The following is a 26,718-nucleotide window of genomic DNA, read 5'->3' as shown; positions in this document are numbered from 1 at the left end:
AAATCCAGTCAATTCTGACCTGTGGAATCATTAATGAAAGGCAGTTTGTATCCACGTATGTGCTGAATTTATGTTTCAGGCGTTGTTTTACACATCCATAAAAAAGGATTTACACAGCTATAATTTCTTCCCTTCCTGTACTATGTGTTAGTGAGCAAGTCTTAATTAATTCATCTGTAGGCAATCAACATAATACGAGCAAATCTGCTAACAGCGCCTTAGTTCCTTCTGAAGGTCCCACCAGGGGTCTTGATGAAAGGGAGAAGCCTTCAGACACAGTCTGGAATTATTATTTTTCTTTCATCCTGCAAAGGGACAGGCAGACTGGAAGCCTCCACCAAAGGAATGAAAAAGTAAAACTCAAGACAATTGAGGATCAGATGCATCTCCCACTGGAAATGGGTTCAAAAAGATTTGCTAATGGTGAATAGCTAAGTGCAAAATAATTAGTATTGCCCAGTGATTTTGTTTAAATGTAAAGAAGACACTTTATGTAACATTCCAAAAAGTAACTTTCTCAATCTCTGGAAGGAGGTTATCTTGTATACACCTCAAACCTCTGTGTTTTCACTTACCAGGAAATGCCTAGGTCATTTTGAGTGCCGAAGGATACGCCAGGAGGTCACATAGGTTTGCTAAGAAGACAACTGGGAGTATATTTTGTGTCTCTAGCATTCTAAAGCCAAAAGACCTGTAAATATTATAGAACCATTTCATTTGTACTCCTCTTACATTCTCTTTTATCCTCCCTACTTCAGAGCTTCCCTTTTTGCTTCAGCCAGTATTAAACACCCTAAGGAAAGGGTAAAAGAAGTAGTGAAGTTACGAGGAAGCGGGGGGAGCCTCTTGTTTACAACTAGAAATGAAAAAGAATTTCATATTAAACAAGATTTTTTAACAACTTGATTCCCATCCAGTTTACAACTTGATCCAATTCTGTGTTATTAACAGATGGTTTCTTGGCATCTGGATGAAGCCATGAAAAACTTTTTTTCTTTTCTCAATCATATGCAAATTTAAAAAAATACATTCCTACAAGTTTGTGTATGTGTGTATGAAAATATACTTTGCTAAATGAGGAAATGTGTAAGAAATGTGGAGGGTGTACATTAGAAAAGATTCCATCAGAAAACATACATATTTCAATGTATGAAGGGGAAGAAATATTTCACATTCTGATAAAAAACTTGGACAGAGATGTGAATCCTAGTGGGAGTCTTAGAAATGCAATAAAAACAAAACTGACAGCTTTCCACATTTCTAGTTAGAGCGTGGCAGATCTGAAGCCCACCTGGAAACCGCCTGTGTTCTCCTTTCCACTCCCCTATCACTTCTTTTGCACTAGTGCCTTGCAGCTTAAATTCCCCTCCATAAAATGCTGGGATAGATTTTGAAGTATAAAAGAGAATTATTTACATAGAGGAGACATTTTACATCTGCTGGGGGGGATGTTGGGTTCCTTTAAAGTGAACATCATGAAAGGCTGCTGAGCGCATTTGTCACATCTGAAGTCAGAGCATTTTATCACACACTGAATAAATTAGATTTAATCATAGTAAAGGCTTTGAACCTCATGTTGGGTCACAGGCCAGTTATTTGCAAGGCCAGCTCTTCTGCTTTGTTTACTGTGTAATGAATGTATAAGCGGAAAACTGAAAACCAAAATGAAAAATTGATATTTGAACCTGAACGATAGATCATACATTAGGTGTGATAGGCAGGAAATTACAGGAATATATTCCTGATCGCAGTGTTTGGTTTAAAACAATGAAAACAGGACATTCTTGTGACATACTCATCCCACAAATTAATAAAGATTCTTGATATGACCAGAATCCTGTTGGAACACTATGTTAGCATTGAATGTAAATGATTGTACATTCTCATAGGCACTCTATACCCATGGGTTCTGTATCCATAGATTAAACTATTTCTCATTTACTTTTGGACAATAAATTTATTGCTAATCAGTTTATTGCCATTCAATGATAATCAAGGTGGCCAATTGCAACATCCACACTTGCCTCAAACAGACAAGAATTCTTTCTCCCACCCTGGACATTCCACAATATATCAACCCCCTTGCCTAGTTTCCAACTGACCTCACAACCTCTGAAGATGTCTGCCATAAATGTGGATGAAATGTCAGGAGAGACTGCTTCTGGAACATGGCCATACAGCCTGGAAAACTCACAGCAACCCAATGATTCCAGTCATGAAAGCCTTCGACAACACAATTTATTATCTAGTTTGCTGTTTGGAACGAAGTTTTGTTTCACTTTGCTTCAATCTGGGACAAGCTTCTTCAGACATAATGAATGACCCAGCATTTAGGGACCTGTCAGCTCCTTTGGACCTTCTTTGTTTTCTATTCATCATAATGTCTTAGTTGTCCTTTTTAATTTAGCTGAAGTGCAGTGTGGGTTGGAGGTGAAAATTGCTCACTATGGAAGATTAGAATTGTCTATGTATGGAGAATCCACACATCTATTAATCATCATGATATTATTATGCACTAAAGGTAATACCAGCTAAGATCAAAAAGAGCATTTAAGGTAATATTTCCTAAGGTCTGTAAGAAAATTTAGCGATTAATAGCCAAATTATATAGGCAGAGATACTGCTGTTATCTTCGATACCATTATCTTCTAAGGTTCCACTTATATATCAGGTAAAGGTCAGTAGTCTTGTTCTCTGACATTGGCTTAGAACAAGGCTTCTTAAACTTTTTCCACTTGCAACCCCTTTCTGCCCGAGAAATTTTTATATGACCCCAGATATATAGATATATAAAACAGGTATCAATCTACATTTACTGATACTACATTTGCATTTGCTAGGCTTTCTAAACAGGCATTTTCCTTTTTGTGGAGTACAGTGAAACATTTTCTGCAGAGTTCACTGTAAATACAATATACAATAGTAACAATATATAATAATAACAACAACATAAAACACATCATTATTATTATCCATAAAACATAGAGACAGCAAAAACATATACTGTAGAGTCTCGCTTATCCAACCTTCGCTTATCCAACATTCTGTATTATCCAATGCAGTCTGCCTTCCACCCGGATCCACAGCTGTTTCTCTAGGCAGCAACGCGCAGCAGGTCAACACGCCCAATAACAACACAAGTGCAGCCACGCTCCCAAACAAGTGGCAGACTTGCTGTAAAATATGATGTTTTGGTGCTTAATTTGTAAAATCATAACATAATTTGATGTTTAATAGACTTTTCCTTAATCCCTCCTTATTATCCAAAATTTTCGCTTATCCAATGTTCTGCTGGCCCATTTATGTTGGATAAGTGAGATTCTACTGTACTCAAAAGAAAGAGACAGTTAAAACCTACTTAAAATGTCTATGTAAAGAAGCATGTCATGTTTGAACACCAAAACAAATGTAATCCAGCTCAGCACAAAATTTCCAGAGGCTGGCTGTCCCATTGTATGCATATGTGAACAGTGATCCTAACCCTAACCCTAACCCAAATGAGTGTTTATGTGATTGTATATGTTTGAATGTGGTGTGTGTGCATGTGTGTTAGTCTGTATAAATATGCCCATATGCAGGTAATTTGTTTTGAGCATATCTACCGCCAATATGTGAATCCCCAATCTAGAATTATATATGGTACTCAGTCTTTACTGTAGATAATACATTTTTCCTTTTAAGGAATAAAACGGACTTTTGATTTCAAGGCATATCAGGACTTTCATTTAGAAATATAACATTTATGCTACTTCTGTTGGTATATTTTCCACCATGTAGGCTTTCCCTTTCTTTTCCTTCTGTTTTGCTTCCTTTCAAAACTAAAATGTTACTTTAAAGAGCTGTCATTTTTGCCTTAACGTCTTCCCCTGAAGTATCCAAGTCTGTTGAAACTCAGCTCAGCAGTTTCTCTTGAAATATATTATAAGCTATAAAACAAAGGCAGATTTGACCCAAAGGACCTTATTCAGTGTATTGTGGTGAATTTTATGTAAGCCTCATGATCATTCAATGCACTGTTTTTTAAGCCAGCAGCAAAAGAAAGATGAACATGTATGGACAAAATGTCATATGATTTTTATTCTTTTACAAGCCCTTTCTTACTTACAGAAATCAATAAATAGTCTAATCCATTTAAGTACAATCAAAAGCAGCACAACAATTGGATGGCTATCTGTCAGGAGTGCTTTGAATGTGATTTTCCTGCCTTTAGCAGAGGGTTGGACTGAATGGCTCATGTGGTCTCCTCCAACTCTATAATTCTATGATTGTAGGGTTGTTGTATGTTTTCCGGTCTATATGGCCATGTTCTAGAAGTATTCTCTCCTGACGTTTTGCCCACATCTATGGCAGGCATCCTCAGAGGTTGTGAGGTACCATACAACAACCCTGTGGTCCCGGCCATGATAGCCTTCGACAACTCTATGATTGTATATGTTAATATATGCAACATTGTACAATTGCTGGTAGAAATTTATATTCAAGATAGCTCTGGACTGAGAAAAGTTAATAAATCCAAATAAGGAAGTCAAATAAAGATGTTATATTCCTAGTGATTGTTTTAGAATAATAGCCCTGGTTATTGATATGTGTTGGAGAGCTAACCATTCTATTCTGTTGCAGAAGTCAGACAACATAGATATTGTGGCATGAACAATAAAGACAAAATAATGAAACGATATATCCCAGCTTTCCCCAGAACTATGGGAAATTTCTGCATTTCAGACCAGGAAGGACAGAGAATGTTTTTCTGTGCCTTTTAAAAAATTACAGAAATCCTTACTGGTAGTTTTCAAAGAAGTAGCTGTGTTAGTCTTCTGCAGCATAAAAAAGAAAAAGGAAGGGGAGGGAGAGAAAAGGAATGTAGATATTCCGTGTTTCCCCGAAAATAAGACAGTGTCTTATATTAATTTTTTCTCCAAAGATGTGCCAGGCCTTATTTTTTGGGGATGTCTTTTTTTTTTTACAACTCCTTTCTTGTACTCGATGGCTCCCTCCTCCTCCACTAAGGAAGGTGCGTGCGACGCGAAGGAGAAGAAGGTAAAAATGTGGCGGGTCCCTTCTCCTAGATCTTACTTTTGGGGGATCTCTTCTATTTGGCAATACAGCAAAACCTTTACTAGGTCTTATTTTCAGGGGATGTCTTATTTTGGGGGAAACATGCTAAACTACGTTACTGGGTCTTTCTGGATCTTATTCCATTTAATCTCAATCCTACAATTGTGTAAATATTCTTTGTACCTGAACATTTATTATCGTTTTGTACTGCATCTGAATAAGTGGGTTTATGTCCATGAAAGGTCAAGTGAATTTAAATACCAGATAGTTCTAAAAGTGCTGCCATGTTCCTTCTATCTTTTAATGCTGTTTTCTGTTTGTTTTTGAAGAATTTATCAAAATTGGCTTCTGTTCAGAAATTCTGATCAATACATGGAAACAAAGATGCCTGAATATACAATCACGGTTCCTTCTCCTTCCCTGTTTATTTCCAGTCACTTTGCGTTTGATAATCAGTCTTAAAGTGTTATTTCCCTTGTTTGGTGAAATAGTTAAAAAATTTACATTCTGACATATTTTTTAATAAAATAATAATAAGCACTTAACACAAAGCCACATTTTTAGAAACACCAGCATTACTATATATGACTACTTTGAAAGCAAAATCAATGAGTTCAGTATAACTTACTCCTAGGTAAATAAGAAAAATGTTTCAACCCAAAATGTCAAACCTGTAAAAAAAAAAAAAAGCAGGGTTGGGGATATTAAACAAAAGAAAGAAAGAATATAAAAAACGTATGGTAGTATGAATCTGATAACTAAACGAGAGAGAGAGAGAGAACTTGCAAAAAGAACCATGAACAGGAAAAGAGAACAGCCAAAAAAAAAAAAAAAAGATGTGAAGCATGCCCTTTTGCATTTCTATTAGGAAAAAAGTCTGATTATGCTCAATTGAATTTGTTCCCAAGCATGTATGAGATTACAGCACGAACATCCAATCCGTACTTTAGCATTATATTTACCTTCATGAACTATATTCTTCTATATAAGATTGATGACAAAATGTCAATAAAAGTTAGTTAATTGAAGTGAAAATTATGCATGCTCTCTAGGAAATATGTTCACATTTCTTACATTCACAGCCTATTTTAAAATAGAAATTGAGGTGAGAAGATATATCTAAAGGGGAGTGTTCTTTATCACTGGGTATATAAATAGCTATAAAGTGATAATGTAAGTGAATGTCTCACGTCTTCTGCTGGCAAATGGAACTAATAAAAGTGGCAATACCAAGAGACTTCCATCTACAAATCAAATTCATTCCTCTTGCTTTCATAAACTCCTTGGCATTTAATCAGCAGTGAAGTGCTGTTTATTGGTTTAGCTTATATCGCAGATGCCTTCAAGAACATCTCCTAAATAAGCTCAGAAGGAATGATATTGGAGAGCATTAAAATGGCTTGCCTTAAGTTGCTGGCAGATTTGGCGAGAGAGAAGTTTTCCTGAGAAAGATTAGGGTATGAGGTACTTGAAGATTGTTGTTTGAGAATTTGCTCTTCAGCCCAAAGTGGTACATCATACATCTTAAGACCATAATAGAGGTTAGTGGATTGGTGGATTGATTGTTTTTTAAAGTTGCTCCAATACATTTTGGTCCCAGGGAGCAGGGGGGGAGGGGGGAGGGAACAACACATGCTCCCTCACTATCTCTATTCAAGATAAGGCATGTTAAAAACCAGCAAAGGCACAAAAACGTTATGAGTTGGGTTGATGCAGGGAACACCGTGGATGTAGCGTACCTGGATTTCAGCAAGGCCTTCAACAAAGTCCCCCACGACCTTCTGGCAAACAAACTAATAAAATGTGGGCTAGACAAAACTACAGTTAGGTGGATCTGTAATTGGCTAAGCGAACGAACCCAAAGGGTGCTCACCAATGCGTCATCTTCATCTTGGAAAGAAGCGATGAGTGGAGTGCCGCAGGGGTCCGTCCTGGGCCCGGTTCTATTCAATATCTTTATGAACGACTTAGACGAAGGGTTAGAAGGCATGATCATCAAGTTTGCAGATGACACCAAAATGGGAGAGATAGCTAACACTCCAGAAAACAGGAGCAGAATTCAAAACGATCTTGAAATGCAAAGATACAGAATGGGGGACTCCTGGCTCGACAGCAATACATGTGAAAAAGATCTTGGAGTCCTCATAAAGAACAAGTTAAACACGAGCCAACAATATGATGTGGCTGCTAAGAAAGCCAACAGGATTCTGGCCTGCATAAATAGGGGTATAGCATCTATATCCAGGGAAGTCATGCTACCCCTCTATTCTGCCTTGGTCAGACCACACCTGGAATACTGTGTCCAATTCTGGGCACCGCAATTGAAGGGAGATGTTGACAAGCTGGAATGTGTCCAGAGGAGGACAACTAAAATGATCAAAGATCTGGAGAACAAGCCCTATGAGGAGCGGCTTAAAGAACTGGGCATGTTTAGCCTGCAGAAGAGAAGGCTGAGAGGAGACATGATAGCCATGTACAAATACGTGAGGGGAAGTCATAGGGAGGAGGGAGCAAGCTTGTTTTCTGCTGCCCTGCAGACTAGGACGCGGAACAATGGCTTCAAACTTCAGGTAAGGAGATTCCACCTGAACATCAGGAAGAACTTCCTCACTGTGAGAGCTGTTCGGCAATGGAACTCTCTCCCCAAGACTGTGGTGGAGGCTCCTTCTTTAGAGGCTTTTAAGCAGAGGTTGGATGGCCATCTGTCGGGGGTGCTTTGAATGCAATTTCCTGCTTCTTGGCAGGGAGTTGGACTGGATGGCCCATGAGGTCTCTTCCAACTCTATTATTCTATGATTCTATGATTCTAGGTTAAGAACCTCTGCCCTAGGCTTTGTAGTTGTAAAAAAGTTATACAATAAATAACGAATGTTGTGATGCTGTTTCATGACATTCCAGCTCTGTATCCTGAGGACAGTGCATCACTCTTTTTGAAGACATGCCTGGTTGCAATGGTCCTAAGAGCAGTTCCAGGACCTCACAAGGGGGGTTTCACCAGCATGGTGGACAACATTTAAATTTTTGCATTTTTATATAACTCGTTTCAATTTTTGTGGCCTCCTTGTAATAATATACCATCATACAGCTAATTGGATGCTGCATTGGATTTTGGATGCTGCCATGAATTTAGAAGCTCTAAACATAATAATTGCCAATAGCCTTAGGTGTTTACTTTCCAAGTATTTTCCATAACCTCTCAAAGATTATTAGAGCCTGGCTGGATGCATGCTAGGATAAAAAGGAAGGGAGGATACGAAGGATAAGCGGGGAAACAAAGGAAGGAAGGGAGAGGCTCAGGATGTTTTTCTGCCTAAGCAAAGGAAAATGCCCCCTTTTCATCCCTCATACAGAATCTATCTGCTCTTGTACCCACAACTTGCTTCAGCATTTCTGGTGTGATGGCATCCTTCAAAACACCCAAATTTAGAAGGACCACAAAGGGTGTGTTTTTCTCTATTTTCCAACAGAGAGCAACAGTCAAGGCGTTCAGGAGAAACAGATGGTGTAGGTATCTGCAGCCCGAGACAATTACTTGACAGGCTTTCTCAACCTTTTTATCCTGGAGGAACCCTTGAAATATTGTTCAGGTCTTTGCATAAATGTCATTACATCTACAACTATAATGGGAGAAAAGTGGGGTATCCTATAAACAAATATATAAAAATGTTTTACATACAGCAGCTTCATTTTCAGTGTTATGAATTTGCCCCCACTCCTTCTGCTTTTATTGCATTGGAACAAACAAACTGTCGCCAAATGTCTCCTTATAGAAAAGTGTTCTGTTTTCTCTGTGGATATCTATTGCCTTCTACTCCCCCGCCCCCTCGCCCGTACTCTCTCAAAAAAGTGCAAGTACTAGCACTAGCTAGGACAAGTCAAAATTTCATACTAGGAGGAAATTAGAATTATAGTCTTTTAATTATAGTATGGATGGTGTTCCCTCTTCTGTTTGACTGGACTTCCCTTCACTGTGCCACATGAGCACCCCAATTCCCTCCCTCCAGAATCCCTTTCATCTAATTCCACTAATTGTGTTGGGTTTTGATATAATCCTGTATATGGCTTTGTCTTAGATTCTTGGCTTAATTGTCTGGATGTCCTGGCAATGCACTTATTTTAAAGTTTTAAATTTCCCAATCCTTAGAGCTGATGTGTTTGTGCGGGACTGTGTCCCTCTTCTTATGAGCTGGTCATTGACCGTGATAAAGTGAAATTGAACTTGAAAGAGAGAATCCTTGAGGTGGTCCTAGAATGTATCTCATGGAAGAAGACTGAGGAAGTAGACTTTGTTGAACCAGTTCATTTATAAAAATACTATACTGTTTCCATTTAATTTCATAACTGATATTATGAGTTACCTCTCTTCATCTTCCTTTTCTTTGTTAATTTAAAATTATTGTTGTTTTAAGTACAGTGACATTTCCTCTTTCTTTACTTCAATAAATAGTTTTTAGTCTGTGGTAAGAAACCCAGTGGGAAAAATGCCTGCCTTTATGCTTTACCTCTTGGTCTGGAAATCAGAAACCACTTGTCTTCATGTGCAGTGTTTCTCTCTATATTCATTGTTGGCATCCTGCCTTCTCCTTCACAAGGATCCTTCATCCCACTGTTTAGTAAACATTGTACTTAATTAAAATTCTCCCTAGTGCTTCCGACTATATGGCCAGAATGGCCAATAAAACAATGTGGCTTCTTTTAAAAAGTAATTCATACAAGACCCTGGTGTTTGTTTGTTTTTATCTCCTAGACAGAATCATGAATAAACTGCAATACAACCAGCAGCAGATGATACCATGAAGAGAAGCTTACAAGTCCTCTATTGCCAACTGCTTAGTAAGTAGACACATAAAAAACACTTTGACTCTTTTGCCCACACAATGAAAGAAGTATGCATCTGTTGGCTATTATCTGTACTGTTGTCTCCTGAGAAAATATGTTGCTTTTGTTGATAACTACAGTCCTGATAAAAGGTTATGAAATTGACACACAGCAAAACTAAGATTTAGGCTATGATTTTCTGCAAAGTACGAGATGCAAATAAAACTGTAGTACTGATGTTTCTATTCCAGATACAAAATACATTTTAAAATGGTGAATAATATTCCTTCTGCATTATTTTCCTACTAATATTTGTTTCCAGGAGTCCCACATAGTATTGTTCTCCCCACCCCAATTCCAGCATATCTCTTAGGGCTAAAGGTTCTTTTGGGACAAATTGCAAGTGATGGCAAATGTGTTGCCTGATTGATGGCAACAGAGGCTGTAGCATATGGTAGGAGTGAAGCCATGATAGGTGCCATTTCTGAAGACAGTTGCATCTTCCCCCCAGGGGTCCCTGCAGCCCAGGAACCCAGCTCTGGGTCTCCATTAAGAACCAGCCTACTTGGTACTTATTGGCTAGTGTCTTCCCCCACCTTGACAGAAATTACTCAGATCTCAGGTCTTCATTCCGGTCAGCAGATTGAGAGCTAGTTCTCTGTGAACATTCAACCCTCTCCCCCTATCTTTGGAAATGAGTTGTTTTGCTATTTGTCACAACTGTGGAGATGGTTGGCATGGCTCATACATTCAGGATTGGATAAACAATGTATATCAGGCATTGGAATTGTAGGGGGTCCCCTCTGGAGACTCAGGGTGTGTGGCATAGAGATGGTTGTTCCTGACCATGGGCAGATGATTTGTCCACACCTCTTGTGAGACCACACAGGGGTTCCATCCAGCTGGAACATCTCAGACCATCTCATAGGATCTTGCAGTGTTCATTGATCAACATATGTATGGGCCAAAGCCTAGATCCAGACCTATGTGTGTTCCAACCCAGCTACAGTTGTAACCAAGTAACGTCATGGCCTATTTCTTTCCATTTATTGATGTTTGGTCTGTGGCTTACCATGCAAAACGGAACTCGTTCCTGCATACACAAACAACTGGATTGCTGTCATTTTCATGGATGCTCATGGTCCAGCCTCACAGAAAGGAATTTTCTAGATATGAGGTTGTGTGCATAGCATCATGAGACATAACTGCCTCTGAAAACTGTACCTTTACATGTAATTCATCCTCAACCCTCTGCCCCGCCACTTTATAGCTAATAGTGAATGTATTTTTGTCTTGCTGTTCAGCTTTTCTCCATTCCTTGGTAGCCAGTGGTATAATGACATTTGTGATGCAGGATACAGATAAGTTATGCTAGACATTTCGATGCAAGAGAGAGAATTAGATGTTCAATTGCTCTTTTCATTTGTGACAAAACATATAGCAGCATATCTACATTTAATATGGCTCTCTTTATTCAATGTTTTGAATAAAGAGAGTTTGCATGTCAGAATTTGCATGTTTGAATAATTACACATTGTAGTATTTTATTTTCCTGAGGTTTATAGACCATTTAACATCCTGAAAAGCACCTAGCAGCTTTAAATCAGTAAAAACAGGACAGTCTTTCTAAAAATGCATATTGAGCAAGTAAAACGAAAAGAAAAGGAATGGGAAATTAGAAAACTTGGACACCAGACTTTAATGTTATAAGATTTTTTAAATGATTGCCTAAGATGCAGCTGTAAATAATGGCAAATTTGGACAAATGTTGATTTCTTATCATGACTATCTGGAATCGAAACTACAAATTGAGGATAAACATCAACTATGGTAATAGTCATATTCAGGGCCGGCCCCACTCATGCGGCAGCTGACGCCGCCGCCTCGGGCGCAGGCCCGGGGGGGCGCCGTCAGGCTGGGCGGGAGGCGGGGCACCGCCCTGACGGTGCCCCGCCTCCCGCCCAGTGCGCCCTGGCCCGTCTGGCCTGCTAGAAAAGGCCAGACGGGCGAGCGGGAGTAGCGTGGGAGGCGGGGCCAGCTCTGACGCCGCTCCCCCCCCCCCCCGCCCAGCGTGCCTTGGCCCTGCCTCCCACGCAGCGTGGGAGGCGGGGCCAAGGCACGCTGGGCGGGGGGGGGGGGAGCGGCGTCAGAGCTGGCCCCGCCTCCCACGCTACTCCCGCTCGCCCGTCTGGCCTTTTGTAGCAGGCCAGACTCAGCGGAGGTTTCTCCAGGCCGCGATTGCGGCCTGGAGGAACCTCCGCTGAGTCTGGCCTGCTACAAAAGGCCAGACGGGCGAGCGGGGGTAACGTGGGAGGCGGGGCCAGCTCTGACGCCGCCCCCCCGCCCAGCGTGCCCTGGCCCCGCCTCCCACGTTGCGTGGGAGGCAGGGCCAAGGCACGCTGGGCGGGGGGGGGGGAGCGGCGTCAGAGCTGGCCCCGCCTCCCACGTTACCCCCGCTCGCCCGTCTGGCCTTTTGTAGCAGGCCAGACTCAGCGGAGGTTCCTCCAGGCCGCAATCGCGGCCTGGAGAAACCTCCGCTAAGTCTGGCCTGCTACACAAGGCCAGACGGGCGAGCGGGGGTAACGTGGGAGGCGGGGCCAGCTCTGACGCCGCCCCCCCGCCCAGCGTGCCCTGGCCCCGCCTCCCACGTTGCGTGGGAGGCAGGGCCAAGGCACGCTGGGCGGGGGGGGGAGCGGCGTCAGAGCTGGCCCCGCCTCCCACGTTACCCCCGCTCGCCCGTCTGGCCTTTTGTAGCAGGCCAGACTCAGCGGAGGTTCCTCCAGGCCGCAATCGCGGCCTGGAGAAACCTCCGCTAAGTCTGGCCTGCTACACAAGGCCAGACGGGCGAGCGGGGGTAACGTGGGAGGCGGGGCCAGCTCTGACGCCGCCCCCCCGCCCAGCGTGCCCTGGCCCCGCCTCCCACGTTGCGTGGGAGGCAGGGCCAAGGCACGCTGGGCGGGGGGGGGAGCGGCGTCAGAGCTGGCCCCGCCTCCCACGTTACCCCCGCTCGCCCGTCTGGCCTTTTGTAGCAGGCCAGACTCAGCGGAGGTTCCTCCAGGCCGCAATCGCGGCCTGGAGAAACCTCCGCTGAGTCTGGCCTGCTACAAAAGGCCAGACGGGCGAGCGGGGGTAGCGTGGGAGGCGGGGCCAACTCTGGCCCCGCCCCCCGCCCAGCGTGCCCTGGCCCCGCCTCCCACGCTGCGTGGGAGGCGGGGCCAGGGCACGGGGGGCGGGGCCAACTCTGGCCCCGCCCCCTCACTATTCGCCCTGGCCCCGCCTCCCACGCAGCGTGGGAGGCGGGGCCAGGGCACGCTGGGCGGGGCCAGGGCGCCGGTGGCGGGGGCGCTTTTCAGCACCCCCGCTTTACATCAAAAAATATCTCCGGCCGGCCCTGGTCATATTGGAAAGCAGATTGTTTGTTAATCTATAAAGTTCATTTCTAGCCTATTTATGTAATTAGGATAAGTTTTGAAATCATACTGATAACATTGTTTCTGTACACTCGCTGCCATATAATAATTTAATGGAGTTGAGCCAATGAAATTGATACTATACCATATGTTCTGAATCCCAGAACTTTGGTGAAACTACCTGTCCTGAAGACCTTGGAAGCTCATTCTGATGGATCTGTGAAATCATTTGAGAACAAAATCATGCATTGTGTTACTATTGATAGAAATGATGATGATGATGATGATGATAATAATAATTTTATTTCTTACCCACCTCTTCTCATGGCTTGAGGCAGGTTACTACACTGCTAAAACACAATCATAACAAACAATAATTTAAAAATACTCTGTAGAATACACATATTAAAACATTTCCATAAAAATATATTAAAATACACAAAACAAAAGGTATACATACAGTGCAAGTTTAGAATTCATCATTAAGTCTATCTGGGTAGCCCTGCCAGAAGAGCTAGGTCTTGACATGTGTCTTAATTTCTAACAGCCATTCAGTGCTTTGTTTTGTAGGATTGGTTTCAGGTTTTGAAACTGCTGGCATCTGGACAACCTACCTCATGTCTTTTCTGTCCTTGTCCATCACAACTTCAACCAATGTGGAAGAGTTGACCTTGTGAAACATAGGGTATGAGAACAGTTATAAAATGGTCCCTTTGCCTGGGGGGGGGAGGTGTGTGTGATATAATTGCTCTTGTAAACATCCCTGGATCAAGAGAGCAAAAGAAAATAAAGATTTGGAAGTATTAAATAAAAGGGATGAAGAATCTAAAGATTATTGTTAAAAGAGAGAAATTAATCTGGAAGAACAACTTGCTATGATTACTGGACTGTGCTCCTGCTGCTCCTAAAATTGAGGCCAGAGCATGTAACCAGCAGAATCTAAGGCCAGTCTGAAGCAGAAATGCTGGTTTCACATTTTGTGACTCATATAGTCTGTATGATACAGATGAGTCTTGGATTCATGCAGGTATATCACAAACCATTGCAAGGAATAGGATAGAGGTGTTAAATTTCCAGCCTTAGAACCAAATATAATCCTGAACCTCACTAGAAAAACACTCTGCCTAACTGCAAAATATCAGTTCAGACCTCTGGCAGGAGAGTTCTGTTCCTCTCCCAATAGTTTGTTTGGAGGACTAAGAAAAAGAGAGTGAGAAATATGTCAGCAAGACACGACAGATAATGGAGAGATCACATCCACATTTGGCTATGGCTCTATTAGCTCCAACTCCCCTTACAGAGTAATCTAGGGGGCATAAAAATTAAAAATGGTCCCCCATTCCTAAAAAAGATGCACTTCTGTTCATGCACTGCTTTGGTTATTCAGGTTCTTGAGCCCATAGTTCACTTGCCTGGAAGGACCAAATGAGGATATGGGTGGGTATATATATGTAGCCAGGCAGGCAGAAGTTACAGAACTGCATATATATCGAGCATTGTAAGATTATGCTGCTTTGCTGCTTTGAAATATACAGGAGCTTGACTTCTAAAAATATGTTTTGGTGATATTTCTATAAATGCTTGTTTGTGCATGACTCCCACTGAGTTGAGTGAGTCTTGCTTCTGAAAATGTGTGCTTACAATGCCACTGTATAATGTGTTTTCATAGTGTTCCGGTATAAAAATGTAGGGATTCCACCCCCCTCCCCCAAATGAAGCCCCAAATACGATATATTTACTTTAAGAGGGGTGGTAGTGGTTAAGAAACCAGAATTCGAATTGGGCTCCTTGATTGGTATCTTGAAAACACTAGAAGATCTCTGTTGATAAGCGCCAATTAAAGTGAACTTGTGTCTGCAGTTTGTTTGCATTATAATAAATATGCAATGGACTTTGGGAGGACAGGATTTTTTTTTTAAATCATAATGTGGTGATTTAAGCCCTGTGGCATGAATCACAATAACCCAGTATAAATGTCTATAATGTTTCCTTTCTCTGTGTGTCTACTGGAACTAAATATATAATAGTAAAAAGTCCAGAAAAAAACCCCCTACAAAATGGCTGAGAAATTAAGCTTTTTGTAAAAGGTCTCTGAGTGTAAAAGGTCAGTGTGTTTTTGGAGTTAGGTAGAAGGTGGATTGTATTGTTGCTCAATGTACAGTTGAGCCAGATTAGCACTATAATCTGATGCATGTCTATTCAGAAGTAAATCCTTAAACTTTAATTAGATTAATTCCCTGATATAGGTTTGCAGCCCAAGTTCACCAGCAGCCCAAGTTCATCAGACTTGTATCCCAACAAAATCCGAGGGACAGGTTAACCATTACTTTGAATGGGGAAATATGGTTCTTGTGAAAGCTACAAAATGGGTATCATGTATTTTCACTGTAACAATGATCACATTGATTCAAATATTCTTAGAGATATAATGAATAAAGATGCGCACCAATCTGAGCACTATGCTCATTAACATCAGGAACATCTAGTGCAGTACATTACACAGGGCCTTTTGAAATGAAAAGAGCCGATCCCCTTAATATCATACATTTTGGACAAGAGCGAGCATACATTATTTTAATGATATCTGAAGGTAGCATTCTGCCATCAATAATATATGCACTAGTCACACTGACGTCAGCAGAATTTATGAATCTGTTACTGTGCACAAAATTGAATAGAACGTCTTCAGAGAAAAATGAAAAGTCAGCTGTATTTCTGGTATGGAATTATAACATATCTTAACTAATAAGAAGAATATATTTATGCAGAAGACATGCACACAAACAGTTTTGATGTTGGGGGGAGGGGAGGCAGTCCCAATAATATTTTCCAGATAGAAGAGATAGCCTGTTTTATAAAAGTTGAGTTTCTCCAAATCATATAACTAACATTGTACAGTACAATGTTGCCCCAATCCACTTAAATCCAAAGAATATTTTCCTCATCGAACACAACACCTTCAGGAGCAGGTGCACATTAAAATTAAGACCATGGAATAAATCATTATGTGTTTCCTCCAATTATTATTTTCATAAGCATTATATTTTTCTGTCAACCAGAGAGCCATACGAATAGTCTTTTTTATATGTATCAACCATAATTATCCACACCATTTCAATGTTATCTCCTAATCTCTACATTGTATCACAAACTATAAACAGACGGAATTATGCCACCTGCATTAGCAAGGCTCTGCTGGAAAAAGAGTTAAAATTTGAGGTGCATGTGTGCACTAAGGATCTAAGGATCCACTTATTTCATCCTTATACAGAAATGCAAAGGTTGTTTCTCCATTGAGTGAGATTATGAGAGTTTGGGGGTATTTTTAGGACTTCTACAAGAAAAATGTTTGTGCAAACAATTTTTTCATGAAAAGTCCTTATTTGTGAACTGTCTCACTGCTTGCACATACCCTGCGCATTTCCCATGTGTAATTGGCACAGGCAAAAAAACACATTCAAATTCTATCACTGATCACCTCTTTTTTAAAAATGGACTTTAATGGCTACAACTACATATTACACACTACTCCAAATCAGAAATTCACAAATGTTAGCACAATTCTTTCAGTCCTGGTAAAGTATGCACACATGTGGGCTATTAGATAGGATCGAGACTATAGATTTGCAGGCCATGTTTGAAAATCCTGGTAGTGAATTTCAGATTAAAAGCCAATTGGTTCTTATATGATGGCAATGGTTTGTTCTGTCAGCAGCCAGGCAAATCCCCTGCATTTACCCACAGTGTCTCTGCGTACTTTGATAGTTATCTTGAAGGCGTCTTCACTTTTATGCTCATTCTGACACATTTATAAAGAGCCAAAGCAAAGCTCTTTCAAGTTTAATGAGAAACAGTAGCTTTCTATAATTCATATTCTCCACACACTCACATTCACCATGGCAGATACGGCTTCCTTATGCAAGGGACTAAAGTAGCACAATGAATTTATCTTCTGCTAGACATATAAGTACAAATTCATTGTCCCAATTTAAGATTTGCATAAATAGTAGCCCAAGGGCATTTTCATAAGCTGAAACTAAAAGTTTGTTTGTGCCTCTCTCACACTGCATGTGTGAATGTAATCAAGTCAAAATAGGAAAAGGATGATGTCTGTGTGTGTGTGTGTTTTTAATTGAATGCACATTCAGTTCCATGTGGAAATGGGAGAATGCACTTAAGCTCTGATGACGTCTACTGCACATTGGTTTTATCACATATAAATAACTAGGCGTGGAAAGAATTTTCTTATCCTACACACAATAAAAAAGTATATTTCAACATATCAACATCCTATTGAAGAAAAAGCAGCACCCACAAGATTTTTTCATTCTTCCATAAGAGCAAAAGAATTGATGAAAACACGTGCAAAAATGTTTCTGTAGAAAACCTAGTGTCTGCACAACTGAATTTTTTTTCCAAAAAGCCATGAATTACAAAATCAAATCATTGAAAATTGCAGGAAAACTCTTAAAAACTCACCCATTAAGGAGGGAAAAGTGAAACTTTTCATTTTAATGTGCAAAAACCAAATATGCCAACATTTCATATCACGCCAAAAGTGTATTTGCTGTATAAGCAAAATTATGGAAATAAGAGTTGCTTTTCATGTAATGACAATTAAGTTGTTCCACTATGCTATCAGACTATAGAAACATTCAGGGTTGGCCCAAGGCTTCAGGTCCTGCTGCTTGAAACATTGAGTATGGTTCCTCCATTCCCCATGCAGAAGCTAACAGTGTCACTGACATCACTAGGATCAGTGTCACTCATTGCTGTAATTCTCGGTATCACCTCATGAACCTCTTCCCATACCAAATAAGACCATGTACTCTAGATCCTTGCCCTTCCTGGCTGATTGTCACGACCCAGGCTGCAGAGCACCAATAACCATACACAGAGGCCAGAATCTATCTAATATCTTTATTAAGAAAATATGTAAAGTCAATAAAAGTAAATGTAGAATATAGTTCAGAAGAAGACCTTTCAGGAAAGGTCAAATATAGTCCAGGAAAACAATGTCCAATATGAAATAGTAAGGTTCAAAGTTGTAATCCAGTAACCGAAACACTCACTTTGCCAAGCAAAGTGAGGGGAGATGACAAGGTCCTTTAGTCCATGAAACTTAGGCAAGGCAAGGAAATAACTTGATTCTTGGTACACAAAGCTTGATTCAAGGCAACAAGGAACGTGGAGCAAGGACAGGATCCGTGGTAAATTCGTGGCGAGGTCCAAAAACAAGGCAAGGTCCGTGGAGCAAGGCAAGGTCCTGGGAAACAAGGCAGGGCTGGAAACAGGAACAAGAACTCGACCGCGGGAGTAGCGTAGTCCACACACAACCTACTCCCGTAGCTGACGAATTGACTCCGCAAGACTCCTTCGTGGGCAAAACACCTAAGTAGGGTCTCGGTTTCCCGCCAAGAGCAGATTCTCTGGGGAACCAGAAGCGAAAGCCATTCTCTGGGTCCAGATGCATGACTCCCTAAAGTTTCTCATGGGAAGCAGGCTAATCAACCATTTGTTTGGCCGCGATTCTCAGGCTTCTGCGATTAGCCTGTTGAGCTCCTCTCTGTTGTTGACAATAATCACGGCGAGAAAAAGGGGGAGATTTTGCCTCAGGGCTTGTTTGGCAAACTTCTGGAAGGCAAATCTCCTGCAGGTGCAAGGGTTCCAGTTCTGGCTGAGAAAGTTCCAATTCTGACTGAAACTGAGGAAAACCTAAGTTTTCCTCCTCATCTGTCACAACAGTGTTAGGGACGGGACTACATGGCCCATGAGACATCACACTATCCCCCTCCTCAAGCCCCCTCTCAAAAATGGGCTCTCTCCCCGAGGTGCGGGGCTGCGGCTTGGCGGGGTAGGACTGATGGAAGCGGCGGGTTAAGTCGGGGGCATGGACTGTGGAAGCGTCTTCCCAAGAGCGTTCTTCGGGGCCAAAACCCACCCAGTCAATGAGATACTGAAGGCGGCGGCGATGAAAGCGAGAATCCAAAATGTCCTGAACCTCGAATTCCTCCTCCCCATCCACTAAAACAGGAGTGGGGGCCGGCCGGTCTGCATCAGGGCGCACACCATCCGCCGGAAGGAGCAAGGAGCAATGAAACACTGGATGAATGCGCATAGAGCGCGGAAGTTGGAGTTTGAAAGTCACGGGGTTTAGTTGCGCCACCACTGGATAGGGACCAATGAGACGGGCATCTAGCTTCCGGCAGGGACGGTGGGAGGGCAAAAAGCGAGTGGACAGCAGAACCCGATCTCCTACCTTGATTTCGGGGCCCGGCTGGCGATGACTGTCAGCGTGGCGTTTATAGTCCTCCTTGGCTTGATCCAGTTGTTGGAGCAAAAGTTGTTGCACCGCTGTGAGTTCTTGCAGCCAGTCCTCTGCTGCGGGGACTTCTGAGGTTTCAATGACAGAGGGAAAGAAACGTGGATGGAAGCCATAGTTTGCAAAGAACGGGGTTTCTTTAGTTGAAGCCTGGACACCATTGTTGTAGGCAAACTCCGACAGCGGTAGCAGGGAAGCCCAATTGTCCTGCTGATAGTTTACATAACAGCGAAGGTACTGTTGCAAAGTGGCATTGGTGCGCTCAGTTTGCCCATCCGTTTGGGGATGGTGAGCCGAAGATAAACGAGAGTCTATGCCCAATAGTTTTTGTAGTGCTTTCCAGAAACGAGAGGTGAATTGAGACCCACGGTCTGTGACCAAACTCTTGGGCAAACCATGTAATCTGAAAACATGTTGAAGGAATAGATCTGCAGTCTCTTTGGCCGTGGGGAGGCCATCGCAGGGAATGAAATGGGCTAACTTGGTAAAAAGGTCCACCACCACTAGGATCGTGGTGAATCCAAGGGAAGGTGGTAGGTCAGTGATAAAATCCGCAGAAATTATCTCCCATGGACGGGATGGAGTAGGAAGGGGATGCAGTAACCCCGAGGGCTTCTCCCTTCTTGTCTTGGAACGCTGACATACCGGGCAGGTATTGACATAATTCTCCACATCCTTACGGATCTTGGGCCACCAGAAATATCTTAGGATCAAATGCATGGTTTTAAATAGTCCGAAATGCCCTGCTGGCTTGCAGTCATGACATAGACGAAGTGCCTTTTCTCTGCCCGGTCCTGGAGGGATGTAGACGTGGTTTCTATAGCAAAGTAGCCCATCCTTAAGCGAGAAGGGAAAATGTAGTCCTTGGCGAAGTTGATCTTGAGCCCAGGCATCCGCCTGTTGGCTGGCTCTGATTTCTTGAGCACAAAGGGGTCCTGGGGTAGAGGGAGTTGATTCAATTGGAGTGGATTTGGTATTTCCCACTGTGAGTGTGGCAAAGTTCTCGGGCTGCAGCAATTGGGATTCAAAGGACTCTTTGCGCCCTGCAGCATATTCTGGTTTCCTTGATAGAGCATCTGCTTGCTTGGTCTGAGCTGGGGTTACATAATGGATCTGGAAGTCAAAACGCTCAAAGAATAGAGCCCAGCGTTGTTGCCTCTGATTTAATTTGCGGGCAGTTCTTAGATGTTCTAGATTCCGATGATCAGTATGGACCTCAATGGGAAATTTGGCCCCTTCTAACCAATGTCTCCAAGTTTCAAAGGCTGCCTTTATGGCCAAGAGTTCTTTTTCCCAAATAGTATAATTTCTCTCTGGGGCGGTTAGTTGACGGGAGTAAAAAGCACAAGGGTGAAGATGATCTCCCACTGGTTGCAAAAGTACAGCCCCAATTGCCACATCGGAGGCGTCAGCCTGTACAACAAAAGGGGTTTGAGAATCCGGGTGCTGAAGGATTGGCTGGGACGTGAATAATTTCTTTAGTTGCTGGAATCCTTTTTCTGCTTGCTCCGTCCAGCGGAAAGGCTGTTTCCCACGGATGCAGCTGGTGATTGGATCAGACCAGCGGGCAAAGTCTGGAATGAACTTACGGTAATAGTTCGTGAACCCCAAGAAACGCTGCACCTCTTTTTTGTTGGTTGGCGCCCGCCATTCCAATACTGCTGAAACCTTTGTCGGGTCCATGGAGAGCCCTTGTGGCGAGACACGGTATCCCAGAAAATCTACCTCTTGTAGATCAAAAGCGCATTTTTCCAGCTTGGCATAAAGTCCATGATCCCGCAATCGTTGTAACACCATTCTGACGTGGTTCTCATGTTCTGATTGTGATCTAGAAAACACCAAAAAATCGTCCAAGTAGATGATCAAGAACCGATCTAGATAATCCTGAAAGATATCATTGACAAAATGCTGGAACGTTGCGGGAGCTCCACATAAACCGAAATTCATGACCAGGGACTCGAATAATCCGAATTTAGTCTGGAAGGCGGTCTTCCATTCGTCTCCTTCCCTAATGCGAACTAGATTATAAGCCCCTCGAAGATCCAGCTTGGTGTAAACCTTGGCCCCTCGAAGCCGGTCTAATAGGTCCGAGATCAAAGGCAGGGGATAGCGGTTCCGCTTAGTGATATTGTTCAATGCCCTATAGTCTACCACCAAGCGTAGGTCCCCTGACTTCTTTTTCACAAACATCACTGGAGAAGCGGCTGGGGATTGAGAGGGTCTGATGAACCCCTTGCGGAGGTTTGACTCTATGAACTCCCTGAGAGCTTCTTGCTCTGGTTCAGTCAAGGAGTAGAGGTGTCCTCGCGGAATCGGGGCCCCCTCCACTAAGTCAATGGCACAGTCATAAGGTCTATGCGGGGGTAGTCTCTCGGCTTCTTTCTCATTGAAAACATCCCAAAAGTCTGAGTATTTCTTGGGCAAGGTGATAATGGATTCAGCGTCTGTAGCGTGGCATACCTTGGCTACAAGACAATGGTTTTGGCAATATTTGGACGCAAACTGCAGTTCTCTGTTGGTCCAAGAGATGCTGGGGTCGTGGAGTGTCAGCCATGGGATTCCCAAAATCACAGGGAAGTGGGGAACCTCGGTAACAAAGAAGGAAATCTCTTCCATGTGCTCCCTTATCCACATTCTGGTGGGTTCAGACCATTGGCTTACTGGACCTGTCTTGAGGGGGCGGCCATCTATGGCTTGTACCACACGGGCGTTCTTGAAATCGTGATATTGTAGTCCCAGAGAGTCAGCATACTCTCTATCAATGAAATTGTTTGTGGCTCCAGAGTCTATCATGGCATGGATCATGACGGGTCCTTTCTTGGCTGACCACAAGGTGACCACTAGGAGAAATAGGACCCCGGTTGGCGGCTCTTGAGTGGGGTTTTTGGCGAGCCTCTCTACGCCCGGTCGCTGGCTTCCCCCGCCGGCTTTGCGCCCGCCGCCTCGGACGTTTTCGCCTCCACGGAGGACGCCGCCGCCAGCCGAGCGGCGGGCTTCCCCTTGGCTGGACACTCTCTGGCAAAGTGGCCCCCGTTTCCGCAGTACCAACAGAGGTTTAGACGTTGGCGGCGGGCCTTCTCGGCAGCATCTAATCTGGGACGCACATTGCCCAACTGCATCGGCACCTCCTCACTTCCTCTGGGGTATGGGGCTGGTGGCGGGGGTCTCCACACTGGACGCGGCTGGATGCCGGTGGGAGCGGGGGGTTTTGCTCCAGCTCTTCCACTCTGGCCTCGGATCCACTGTTTTCTGTTGGCAAGCATGACTTCGGCCCGTAAACATTGATCAATGAGTCTTTCAAGAGAGTTTGGAGGATCCACCTTGGAGATTTCCTCCAACATCTCGATGCTGAGACCCTCCCGAAACTGTCCTCTGAGGGCTATGTCATTCCAGCCGGTGTTATGGGCCAGCACTCGGAACTCGGCTATGTACTGGGACAAAGGCCTGTCCCCTTGGGAAAGGCGTCGGAGTTTGTGGCCGGCCGCCTCTAAATTGTCCTCGATCCCCCAAGTTGCCTTAAGGTGATCCAAGAAGTTTTGCGCGGAACTTAGGTGTGGGGAGGCTTGATCGAACAGCGCCGTCGCCCAGTTGGCCGCTGGCCCGTCTAGGAGACTATAAATCCACGCCACCTTGATGTCTTCTTGGGGAAACTCGGCATTACGGGCCTCTAGGTACGCCTGGCATTGGCGACGGAAAACATGAACCTTGGAAGCCTCCCCAGAAAACTTGGTTGGCAACGCCAGGGCAGGGAGACGGGCTCCGCGGTCTTTCAAGCCCCGTATCTCTCCCGCCTGTGTATTGAGCATATCCCGGATTCGGTCCACTTCATCCTTGGCGATGGTGTAGCTGAGTGGCTGGTCGCCCGGCCCGGCTCCGGTAGACATTCTGGCCTGGTTTAATTGGTGCTTAAGGTGGCGGAGTCAAACTGTCACGACCCAGGCTGCAGAGCACCAATAACCATACACAGAGGCCAGAATCTATCTAATATCTTTATTAAGGAAATATGTAAAGTCAATAAAAGTAAATGTAGAATATAGTTCAGAAGAAGACCTTTCAGGAAAGGTCAAATATAGTCCAGGAAAACAATGTCCAATATGAAATAGTAAGGTCCAAAGTTGTAATCCAGTAACCGAAACACTCACTTTGCCAAGCAAAGTGAGGGGAGATGACAAGGTCCTTTAGTCCATGAAACTTAGGCAAGGCAAGGAAATAACTTGATTCTTGGTACACAAAGCTTGATTCAAGGCAACAAGGAACGTGGAGCAAGGACAGGATCCGTGGTAAATTCGTGGCGAGGTCCAAAAACAAGGCAAGGTCCGTGGAGCAAGGCAAGGTCCTGGGAAACAAGGCAGGGCTGGAAACAGGAACAAGAACTCGACCGCGGGAGTAGCGTAGTCCACACACAACCTACTCCCGTAGCTGACGAATTGACTCCGCAAGACTCCTTCGTGGGCAAAACACCTAAGTAGGGTCTCGGTTTCCCGCCAAGAGCAGATTCTCTGGGGAACCAGAAGCGAAAGCCATTCTCTGGGTCCAGATGCATGACTCCCTAAAGTTTCTCATGGGAAGCAGGCTAATCAACCATTCGTTTGACCGCGATTCTCAGGCTTCTGCGATTAGCCTGTTGAGCTCCTCTCTGTTGTTGACAATAATCACGGCGAGAAAAAGGGGGAGATTTTGGCTCAGGGCTTGTTTGGCAAACTTCTGGAAGGCAAATCTCCTGCAGGTGCAAGGATTCCAGTTCTGGCTGAGAAAGTTCCAATTCTGACTGAAACTGCTAAGTTTTCCTCCTCATCTGTCACAACAGTGTTAGGGACGGGACTACATGGCCCATGAGACATCACACTGATCAAACAGGTCAGAGGGAGACTGAAAGAGTGGATGAAGGTTGTGGTCAATGACTTCTTGGAACATGGCAAAATTCCAACTTGCCTAAAGGAGTTAGTTGTAAGACCCTTATTTAAAAAGTCATCCCTGAACTCCTCCATAATGGACAACTATTGGCCAGTGTTCCTGGAGGGCCACATCCAGAAGGTGGTGCTTATTTTATTTATTTTGTGTCAAAAGCATTGCATAACAAATACATTTTTAAAATGATGAAAAAAATAGAGGAAATCACAAAACAACTAAATAGTTTTAGACCAGACGCGGGCAACAGCAACTGCATTGTCCGTAGCTTTAAGCAACTCCTCCTCTGTACATGAGGCAGGGCATTGTGGGCAAGCATACATATGTGGAGTTGTTTGTTCTGCTCTACAGTCACACAAGGTGGAGGATTCCTCCAGGTAATGCCACCTCGCCAAGTTGTCTTTAGATCTGCCCACTCTGCTTCTGAGTCTGTTCAGGGACTTCCAAGTTGCCCATTCTTGGTTTGCCCTGGGAGGAAGACCCTCGTGGGGGGGCATCCAGTTGGAATTGCCAGGTTTAGCTGCCCAGAGGGACACCCTTGCTGCTGCTGGAGGAACATCAAGAGGAGTGGTGGTTCTCATGAAGCCCTTCCTTGATTTGAGTCTGGTGGGAGGAGGCTGATAGTCATGCAGTGGATGGCTTTCACAATGTTCGACCAGAAGGTGGTGCTGAGGGACTCCTGTTTGAACCCCTGGCTTGTCTTGTGGGGTTCCTTAGGGATCTGTTTTGTCCCCCATGCTGTTTAACATATACAGTAGAGTCTCACTTATCCAAGCTAAACGGGCCGGCAGAGGCTTAGATAAGTGAATATCTTGCATAATAAGGAGGGATTAAGAAAAAGCCTATTAAACATCAAATTAGGTTATGATTTTACAAATTAAGCACCAAAACATCATGTTATACAACAAATTTGATAGAAAAAGTAGTTCACTACGCAGTAATGTTATGTTGTAATTACTCTATTTACGAATTTAGCGCCAAAATATCACGATATATTGAAAACATTGACTACAAAAATGGCTTGGATAATCCAGAGGCTTGGATAAGCGAAGCTTGGATAAGTGAGACTCCACTGTACATGAATTTGCTGGGAGAGGTCATCCAGAGTTTTGAAGTGTGATGCCATCTATATGCAAATGACGCCTAACTTTACTCCTTCCCACCTATTGCCAAAGAAGCTGTCCTGACCCTCAACCAGTGTCTGTCATCAATAATGTATTGAATGAGAGTAAACAAATTTAAACTTAATCCAGACAAGACAGAGGTGCTCCTGGTCAGTTGGAAGTAGATTAGGGAATAGGGATCCAGCCTGTGTTAGAAGGATCGCCCTGAAGACACAGGTTCACACTTTGGGGGTCCTCATGGACTCAGCATTGAACCTGAAGGATCTGGCTTCTTCAGTGGCCAGAAGTGTTTTGCACAATTAAAACTTGCACAAGAGCTGTGTCCATTCCCTGAAAAGCCAGATCTGACCACGGTGGTACATGCCTTAGTTACATCCTGTCTGGATTACTGTAACACCCTCTACGTGGGGCTGCCTTCAAAGAGTGTTTGGAAACTTCAGCTAGTCCAAAGAGCTGAAGCCAGGTTACTAACTGGGGCTGGCTATGAGGAACAGACACCCCTCCCCCCCCCCCCCCCCCCCCCCCGTTACAGCAGCTCCACTGGCTACCAGTTTGGTTCCCCCCCACCCTTTACTATTCCCTCCTCCTAAAAACAGGTACAATATTTTAGATTTATTGTTGATGTAGTAAAGTACTGCTATACATCATCTGTAAATTCAGGATGGATAAATCTTATCATTTTCACTTCATTCCACATTCAAATTTTTCCATTTCAATCTGTCAGATTTATGGAAAATGTATATATAAGAAAGAAACAGAACAAAATTCTGCTCATCCTTGAATTTGCTATTGATTCACTCTTGTAACCTGTTTCACGGGATATGAAAAATGCAGTTTCTGAATACATCTGGCTTTAAGCATGTTCTGCAATTACAGGCAAAGCTTTGTAACAATCTGCTGTGACAGTTCTTAACAGAAAGTTCAATAGACTTGAATCTTACTACTGCTTTCAGCCTGGAGGACTCCCGTGTTGCTAACAAGGTTCTGCTGCATTTCTCAGCCCGGAAGAATATAAGACTAAGCAGCATGATATCCAGAGTCATTTGGAGCTATGAATCATTGCAAAAGTGCTTGAGAGAAG

At 43.4% G+C, this 26,718-nt stretch overlaps 1 protein-coding gene across 2 annotated transcripts in view; it reads left to right on the top strand.

Annotated features, from left to right (window-relative positions):
* tmem108 (transmembrane protein 108) overlaps positions 1–26,718 on the top strand; it is a 267,480-nt gene that overhangs the window by 118,569 nt on the left and 122,193 nt on the right. Inside the window, exon 3 of one of the 2 annotated variants that reach the window (XM_062957328.1) lies at positions 9,807–9,888. In XM_062957328.1, coding sequence (XP_062813398.1) covers positions 9,849–9,888 — 40 coding nt within the window. In that variant the 5' untranslated portion in view covers positions 9,807–9,848. Of the gene's footprint in view, positions 1–9,802; positions 9,889–26,718 lie in introns of both variants that reach the window. The other variant, XM_062957327.1, reaches the window with a different exon arrangement.

The sequence above is a fragment of the Anolis carolinensis genome, chromosome 6 (assembly GCF_035594765.1).
Source record: "Anolis carolinensis isolate JA03-04 chromosome 6, rAnoCar3.1.pri, whole genome shotgun sequence".
Lineage (NCBI taxonomy): Eukaryota > Metazoa > Chordata > Lepidosauria > Squamata > Dactyloidae > Anolis > Anolis carolinensis.
This window is presented reverse-complemented; position numbering and strand designations above follow the sequence as displayed.